Source organism: Caretta caretta, chromosome 4 (genome assembly GCF_965140235.1).
Source record: "Caretta caretta isolate rCarCar2 chromosome 4, rCarCar1.hap1, whole genome shotgun sequence".
NCBI classification, from domain to species: domain Eukaryota; kingdom Metazoa; phylum Chordata; order Testudines; family Cheloniidae; genus Caretta; species Caretta caretta.
Genome location: NC_134209.1, coordinates 135,862,050 through 135,871,272, shown reverse-complemented (window position 1 = coordinate 135,871,272; position 9,223 = coordinate 135,862,050). Strand labels below are relative to the sequence as shown.

Sequence of the window (9,223 nt, the reverse complement as noted above, 5' to 3'; positions counted from 1 at the left end):
ATTAAAACTGTGATTAATCATGATTAATTTTTTTAATCGTGACTAATTTTTTGAGGTAATCACATGAGTTAACTGCGATTAATTGAGAGCCCTACTCAAAAAATAGCTCTTCTCCCTGATTTAGGCTTCTGACTTTCCCTCTGTTCATCTGCCCTTATTTATTACACAGTTTGGGCTGTGTGAAATAACTTTTATAAGACAAAGTTGCATTCTCACAACCTTTCAAAGTTCCATGTTTTTCATTTGCAAGCCCAGAGGAAATCTTAGCATGGTAGTTTAGCCTTATATGATGTTTACTCTGACAATCATTTGGACTCTTACTCTTAGCAACAATGAGTATCAGCTTGAAATTCAGTAAAGCTGTTTGGAATCTCAATCTCTCAAACTGACGAGTTCAATAAAAATGGTTTAGCCATTTTCACATCCGTTATTGATACAAATGGATGCTGACATGATCTGTGGCAAACTTACTTCAGTATGCATTTCTATTATGCTAATTCTCTCCAACGCTTCAATTCTAAAAGTTAGGAAACCTTGACCTCTTCTCAAGCAGGCTGATGAAGATCTGATTTTTGAACCAGTATTTTAGCCCAGTCTGATATTTAGGTAATGACTTTTTATCAGTCTAGAGAAATAACTTGTTACTGTATTATGTAGGTATGGTATTGAGTGCATCCAAGCCTTCCGGTTATGACAAGATTTATTTTGGCCAAATTCATTGTATGTACATAATCTGATGTGATTCTGAGGTTTATGCAGCTGTGCCTCTGTATAATTCTGAAGCACTTGCTTCAATACTTTAAAATGTTCATTAATATTTAACCTGTTTCAATGTTTTGATTCCATATTGATTCACACTTGTTTTCTGTATACTAAGGAGACTAAATATGAAAATGTGATGATCCACTGAATGGGCTATTATATGATAGATATTATATGATGAGATACCAACCACTGTGCTACCTGGACACATTTTACAAGGCTTAAATTAGGTCCATTAACATTCCAGGTAAGAAGAACAAATCACCATACTCCTCTGCTGTCCACAGCTTTTCATCTGACTATTCAACTAGGAACCCAGGAATTAATAGTTTAATTGATTAAAAAGACCTGAGCAGACAGCCATCTTGCATCTTTCTCTTTATGTGACCAGATTCATACTTAAGCATATTTCTGCAGAGAGTAATTCCAGATCTGTGGGCCCGTGACTGAGAAAGTCCTGCCTCTGCCTGCTATGAGCATCATCCTGGGAGCATCAGGTTCAAAGGACAGGTCTTGCAGTGATTCAGAGACAGTGAAAAGAAAAGGAGTACTTGTGGCACCTTAGAGACTAACCAATTTATTTGAGCATAAGCTTTCGTGAGCTTTCGCTGAATGCATCTGAAGTGAGCTGTAGCTCACGAAAGCTCATACTCAAATAAATTTGTTAGTCTCTAAGGTGCCACAAGTCCTCCTTTTCTTTTTGCGAATACAGACTAACACGGCTGTTACTCTGAAACCAGTCTATTTGATGACAATTCGACAGACGCTCTCAACTGAGGGAACAGTTGTAGATTTCACCAAGTCCTCAAAGCCCTTCCAACTGCCAATCAGTATCACCTCCACCTTGCCTGAGTTGAATTGCAGTCAGATATCTTTCCAAATAGATCCTAGTTTTCACCAGACATTGGGTTGCCATGAGACAACAAGGAGATGCACAGCAGAGTGACGTTGGTGTAGTTATGACACTGCTGCAACCCTTATCATCTCACAATCTTATCTAGCAACTTCACATAGATGTTGAACAAAAGAGGTGACAGGATTGAGGATTGCTGAGAGTGGTCAGGAATAAGGAGAAATTACCCACCACCATAGGCTGAGAAAGGAATGAGCAGAACCACTTGAAGGCTATTCTATCCACTGTAACAAGTGCCAGCAACACTTTGTGATTGGTTTCAGAGTAACAGCCGTGTTAGTCTGTATTCGCAAAAAGAAAAGGAGTACTTGTGGCACCTTAGAGACTAACCAATTTATTTGAGCATAAGCTTTCATGAGCTACAGCTCACTTTGTGATTGACTGCGTTAATGGCTGCTGAAAAATTGAGAAGTGTCTTCTTTCAGTAAGGACAGCCAGCGTTCATCCCTTGCCTTCTGAACCCTGATCAAATGGGATACAAAGAGCTTTAGGACATTAAATGGTTGGGAAGCTAGCCAATCAGCATCTTCTAAATGAGTTTTCTTGATAAGGGGTAGTTGGCGAATGAGAGGTAGTTGGCCAAGATGCTCGTCCTTAGATTTGATTTCTCTAGTGGCTGCCTGACTATAACTTGTTTCAGAGCTGTCAACAGATTGCCCTCAATAGGAGGCATTGACAGTTTCTTCCAGGACAGGGTCCAGGCATATTAATATGGTGTTAGAACAAAACATTAATAGGATCTGTTGCTGAGAACACTGGCAACATACTTATGTCACGTATTCACAAGAACAAATGCAGCCCTTGCTCTAGCTAGAGCATCTTAAAGTGACTTGATTTTCATCACAGACAACTGCGGATATTAAAGGGCACTTAGAATACTAATGTACAGTCTGTGAATGCACTTTCTATAAAGAGTAAAAACTTAACAAATGCTTAATAATGTTAGTGATTCCTACAGTCTGATAAAGGAAAAAATCCAGTATATTTTTCTTTGTTAAATGTAGCAATAAATTAAGATGAAAGGTACACTCAGTATATCTGTCTGGGGATAGATACTATGTGTCTTTTGGCATAATGACTTCAAAATAAATTCAGAGTGTTGTATAGTGTTTACATGTGCATATAAATTGACTTTTTAGTAAGAATTTGACCAAGATACAAGTTAGAATCTTAGTTTTTAGCTGCATACACTTCATCTAGGAAGCTGTTACAGTTGTCACCACAGAATGCAGTGAGGCAGTTCCCAAAAATCTGTGCTTAAGTGGATCTGTGTTCCACCATTTCAGTTGAATGTACTGGGGGCAAGCTTTGATAAAAGGGAAACCTAAAAATATCCTGCTCTGGGGAAAACTACAAACTGTGAAAGTCTTCTTAGAGGACTATCTCAATACCACTTTGATTTTCTGTTGCAAAGAGCTCCCAAAGTGTTTAGTTTTCCTCCATATGAAAAACAGTTCAAAACCATTAATGTGTTGAGTTTATATGATTGCATGTTCAGATCTTTACATATCTCAGCTAGCATAAGAGGCAATCTCCCAATTCACTATGTTGGGATCAGATGTTATATTTTCTAAACACAACTCTTGCTCCAAGACTCTGTCAATAACCCCTTTCAGGGTTTATCTTGATCCAACATTTCAATGATTCAAGGTCACGGTAGAATTTAGCTTCATCTGATGTGGCAGCAGGATATAGTGTGCTGTGCACAGACCTAGGAGCAAGGAATTCTTTGTGCTATCTCTAGCTGCCTTATGTGGATTTAGGAAATTTACTTAACCTCTCTGCCTCAGTGTCCTCATGTACCATGGACCATAATAATTACTGAAGTACTATGAGGGATAATTAATTGTGTTACTGCTCTCTGTGCAGCGCCAAATTCTGTACACTAATGATACATGTAAATGAGATCAGAATTTGACTCAATGTCTTCAAAAAGACAAGGGCCTAGACATCTTCAAAATGACCAGGAGATCACAATGTGCCCCTTTCTGTGCTATGTTAATTTATTATTGTCATTGTAATTATTGTACTATTTATTGATTTTCTGGCACCAAGAACTTAGCATTTGTGAGCGACACCATCTTGCAACTTGACACACTAGCAAATGATCTTTGTGCCTGTACAATAACCCTATTTTATTAAAGTGTCTGAGTCCCACCCCACCATTGTTTTCAGTTAAAATTCATGTTCTCACATGAGAGGGCTGCTGAGATCTGGGGTTTCCTTACCCTAGACCCATATCAATTTTTCCTGACATGGTACGACAGTATTGAGACATCAATATCTCTGTGACTGATAAAGGTATCTTGACAGAATCTGATCTCAGTTACAATGGTGCAATCTCAGAGTAATTCTGCTGAAGTCAAGAGTGACTGACTCCAGACTGGCAAAGAGATCTAAACGTGGATCATCATCTTTAATTTGGTTTACTACAAGGAAATCTCAAAGCTGCCAAGTGCCAAAACATTTGCCTTAGATTTTTACAATTTTGACAATGCCCTGTATCTATTTGCTTTAAGAGGTTAACTATTACACCCGCTTGCTTTATTGGATCCCCCAAGAGCTTTCTCAGCTGATGTGGATAATATCTTCATCTCCCTATCTCAGGGATTTACTATGTCAAGAGGATTAAGACAAAACTATGACTTATTCCCAGCACAAAACAATTTGAATCACCTCTTAGCTATAAATGATGCATGACAGTGAGTCAATTGTGGTATATTACAGCGCCTGAGATGATTATGGTATATTTGTAAGATTTTAAACTAATTTTAATCTCTCACACGTGGTGAAGAGGATGGTCTGCTGAAGAGCCTGGCTTCATTCTGGAGGAGCTGATTATGCTGAGAAGAATCTGACTTTATTTTAGGAGAGGGTGGAGTCTTTGAAAACTATGGCTTTCTGGAGGCTGTGCTTCTAATGTTACAATGCTCAGAAGCAACCTAGCAAAATGCTTTTGTCTCTTTTTGTTCTCCTCCTATTAAAAAGATACTAATAATTAATAAATCAGTGTAGCTGATGCCCACCCACAGTTTAGGAAGTTGTGGGACAAGTGATATGATCTACAAATATTTCTCTAGTGAAGATAATAACATGGAAAAAAAAGTGTGGGATAAAAGAATAGACTGTCCCTGTTAAATAATAATAATTAAGCATAAACAATGAAAAATAGCACTTATGTAGCCTTTACTGTTGGAAAGCACCATATAAATATTAAATAATGAACTCTCATAACACCCTCTGTGTGCATACTGAGACTATAACAGCCTTTGAAAGGATGTTTCTGTCATTTTATAAATATATATAACTAATGAGACAACAGCAGGAATCACTCAGACCCAAACATTTCTCTTCCCCTTCCCAACCCTCCTCCGCCCCACTCAGCAGAAGATGACCTCAAAGGCCTTTTCCAGCTTGGATTGCTATAACTCCATCAAATCATACGATGTAAGCAAAATAGTAAGAATAACAGGAATCAGCAAGGAAAAACTCCTCTAGTCCAGTGGTGCTCAACGAGGGGTACGTGTACCTCTGGAGGTATGCAGAGGACTTCCAGGGGGTACATCAACTCATGTAGATATTTGCCTAGTTTAACAACATGCTACATAAAAAGCACTAGAGGAGTCAGTGCAAACTAAAATTTCATACAGACAATGACTAGTTTATACTGCTCTATATTCTGTACTCTGAATTGTAAGTACAATATATTCCAATTGATTTATAATTAAATGGTAAAAATGAGGAAGTAAACAATTTTTCAGTAATAGTGTACAGCTGACACTTTTGTATTGTTATGTCTGATTTTGTAAGCACATACAGTAGTATTTAAGTGAGGTGTAGCTTGGGGGTACACAAGACCAATCAGACTCCTGAAAGGGGTACAGTAGTCTGGAAAGGGTGAGAGCCACGGCTCTAGTCCATCACCCCTGGCGGTGCAGGACTGTTCCTCATAGCATATTGTGCAGGGCTATGTCCATTCCAGTTTCAGGGGTCCCCAGAGATGTGGCACTCTGCTTGCTGTCTCTGAGAGGGAGCTTAACAGTCTAGCTCTCTGCTCCGTGTTTCCAAACCAACTCGTTCAGGGCCGTTGGGATCTGGGTTCTGGTCCAGCACATGCTCCGGGACTGGAGTTGGGGGGGCAGAGGGGCAGACCCAAACTCTCCCCAAGCTGGGAGGGCTCTGAAGTCAGCGTCTTGCCCAGCGCTTAATTTGTGCCCGGGCCAGGCGTGGCAGTTCCTAGCCCGGGCACCTCCGGGCTTGGCAGTTCATAGCCCCGGCACCTCCGGGCTTGCTGCCTCAGTTACGAATGAAAAAAGTGGCTTGCTCCCCAGCACCTCTTGCATTACAACTGACGCAATGCTCTTGCCGCGAACCCCTCTTTCAGGGCACCGCCGCTGACTCACTGGCCGGGCTCTGACGGCTGCGGCCCCACGTGCCCTGCCCGGCCGGAGGGAGCCGGGCCGGGCCGGGCCGGGCTGCGGGCCCGGGGCCCGACGGGCTGGCGCGGAGGGGAGGAGCCGCCCCCTGCTCGGGGGCCGGGGCGTGGGGAGGAGCCGCCCCACCCCCGGCCTGGCAGCCAGGCGGGGGGAGGCGGGGTCAGCGCGGCGGCTGCTCCCCTGCGAGCGGCCGGGCGGCCGGCTCAGACGCGCTGGGGCTGCGGGAGGGAAGAGGCGGCAGCGGCGGCTCCATGAGCAGGCGGTGCCGGGGCAGGGAGCGCCGGGGGCTGCCGCGGGACTCGGGCAGGTAGGTGACCCGCGAACAGCCGGGCTCGGGCTGCAGCGGGAGCGCGGGGCACCGTCCCTGCCCGCTGGCAGCGGGCGCTGGAGAGGCAGCGGGCTGGGCAGGGCAGCCGCCGCCGGGCGCCGCGTCGGGGGGCAGCTCCGCTCCCTCGGGGGCTCTTGGCGGCCCCCTCCCGGGGCCGGCTCGTTCTCCCTTTGGGGGGCCTGCATTGCAGCCGGTAAGGGGGGGTGCTGGCAGGGACCCCCCAGCTCCTTGCACTAGCTGGCGAGGGGCTGCAGCCCATCAGCCCCGGGGATCCCCAGGCGAAGCCCCCGGGGCTGCTTTGCAGAGATCGAGGGAGCGCATCGCTGCGCCTGGCAGGGGGTTGCTGGCTCTTGCCTGGGACTTGCGGGCTTGTTTTTCAAAGGGAATGAAAAAGAAAAGTTTCCCAGGGACGTGCGAGAGCTCGCAGCGCCTCTCTGTCGCCTCGCCGCTCCTGGTTGTGCGGCGAGAGATGCAGCCCCAGCCAGCTCGTTACAGTGTAGCCTCTCTCGAGACCTTCCGAAACGGGAGGGGAGCGGGATGGGGATGGAGGTTTCATTTGCACATTTTAAGAACAAGGCAGAGCGCAGCTTGATTGGGTTACATTTACCTTTGCTTTATTGGGCCGCAAAAATGGAAAGCTGGTAAACAGGGAAAGAAAGACAACCGAGTGCAACTTCTGTGCGTTAAAAAAAAAAAAGTAGAGAAGCAGATTTTCCTTTAAAAGAAAAGGACAGATTGCAGCGTTGACTCTCAAAAGTCTAAGGTAGTTTTTACACACCGCTAAAAAGCAGACGAGCTGGTGTCGTTAAGTGGCTTGCATCTTGGGTACACAACGCCGAGGAACTGTGGCGGCGGTGTTTCAGGCGATTGCCCCGTTAGTACGTGGTAAAGCAGCTCAGGGAAGGAGCTTTTGCGTGGCTTGCAAACTCGTGTACCCCGGAAAGCTGTTCATCGGGTGGTGTTTTTAATACCAGTCCTGCAACTTCTGCGCTTAAAAGAAGACGCGGCTGCAGATCGCAGCGCTTTCACGTGAAAGAGAGAGTCTGTTGCTTTAATTCTGCGGTGCTGCTCCCTGGGACTCACCGGTCTGCGCGCGTCTCTCACTCTCGTGGCAGGGCATTGGCTGGGCAGCAGTGATCCCCATCGCAGCCGGGACCCCGGGGAAGGGACAGCATGCGGCCGGAGGATGTCTGAGGCTGGCTGGGGCAGTTTTCATACTACTCTGCTTTCTCCGAGCGTTGCCAGAGGAATGATTGCTGCGTGGGGTGCCTTCTTTTGCTTTTACCTGGTGGTGACTGTCAGCAGCCTCCCAGAAGCCAGGCTGCCCATCTCAGACCTAGAAGACAGGATCACTCGGAAACCAACAGGTAAGGGCAGCTGTACAGGATGCTGGGTGCTGTGAATGTTGGTACCGGTCCCATCCAGCGGTTGGGTTTGCTCTTGCAGTCTTCCAGGGGAGGGGGAATGGGGACAAATCTCCAAGGAATCCTTGTTGCTTTGCCAGCTTACTTCACCAGCAGTCATGATAAATGCACAAGATTTCCATCTCCTTGTGCAATTGCAATCCTGGTGTTCTCCCAGGCAAACTAAATGTAAACGTTAAAGCAGCAGGAGGAACAGCCCTGTTGCATGCATCTGAGCTGCACAGCTTTGCAGGTGCATTGTTTTGGCAACACAGTTCCAAAGTAAAAAGAACAGGAGGACTTGTGGCACCCTAGAGACTAACCAATTTATTTGAGCATAAGCTTTCGTGAGCTACAGCTCACTTCATCAGAAAAGATTTTGGTGTTTTGTTTTTCCGGCCACCTTCATCCGCATGGGCACACCAATGAGAACTGGTGTTACTACATTAATTGATAACTGAGGCTCTTCAAGGGGTAAAAATTAAGATATACTAAAACTGCAGTAAGTTCCACCTATACCAGCCAACAAACCCCCTGTCCTAAAAGGTGATTTTTAATTGTTCACAGGGTTTCCAGTAACATTGAATTTGACTTTCAGTTGACAGTCAGGTTTTTTTTTGGTAGCTGCTTAAGAGCACTGTGACAGAGGTGGCCCACAGATAAAGTGAATATATGTCCATCCTCAGCAGAGTGATGGAGAGGGCTAGACTGTATAAATAATGATAATCTTTATTTATAAAGAGCCTTGCCCACTAAAATTCTGGTTAGCAAGAAATATAAGCACCTTTTAAACTCACATAGAGTGACTACCATGATGTTTTAAATATTGGAGTCCAAGGTCAGGATTTAAACTTCAGTTAGAAATACTGTACAAATCCACTGTTCAAACATGCCCTCATGATCTATTCGACTTGTGAAATGTGTCCCATGCACTTTGTAGTGTTTGCTTTGTAGTTGGATTTTTGCTTACAGAGACTAGGAAAATAGTGAGCAAAAACAGTTATTAAAAGTGGTCTCATTTAGCGAGCGGGCTTGTTTTGCTTGCTGGCTGGAGTCATGACATGTACCGCTGTTACAGATTTGGTTCATGTCAAAATTACTAATCAGAGCTTGGAAAAGCAAAGATAGTTACATGGACACCATACCTCTTATTCTGTATTAATTTAAAATGTCTCTTTAAATATTCGTGTGTGTGTGTAAGTACACTCTGCAGGGATAAAACCAGAATCGTGGTTCTTTTTTTTTTTTTTTAATTTAAGTAATGAAATAATGTGTGCTGAATTGTGAACATATTGAGAGGGAGAAAGAAAGTGTTTATGGGAATCCAGTAACTATCCTTTTCAAGTGAAACATTAACGTAATCAGTGAGCAAAGTTAACAT

General features: G+C 44.4%; 1 protein-coding gene across 3 annotated transcripts in view; it reads left to right on the top strand.

Moving 5' to 3' along the window:
- Positions 1-6,299: 6,299 nt before the first annotated feature.
- FGFR3 (fibroblast growth factor receptor 3) overlaps positions 6,300-9,223 on the top strand; it is a 76,792-nt gene continuing 73,868 nt past the window's right edge. For all 3 annotated transcript variants that reach the window (XM_048849108.2, XM_048849107.2, XM_075128108.1), the window contains exons 1-2: positions 6,300-6,418; positions 7,555-7,806. In XM_048849108.2, the coding sequence (XP_048705065.1) occupies positions 7,626-7,806 (181 nt within the window). In that variant the 5' untranslated portion in view covers positions 6,300-6,418; positions 7,555-7,625. The remainder of the gene's footprint in view (positions 6,419-7,554; positions 7,807-9,223) is intronic.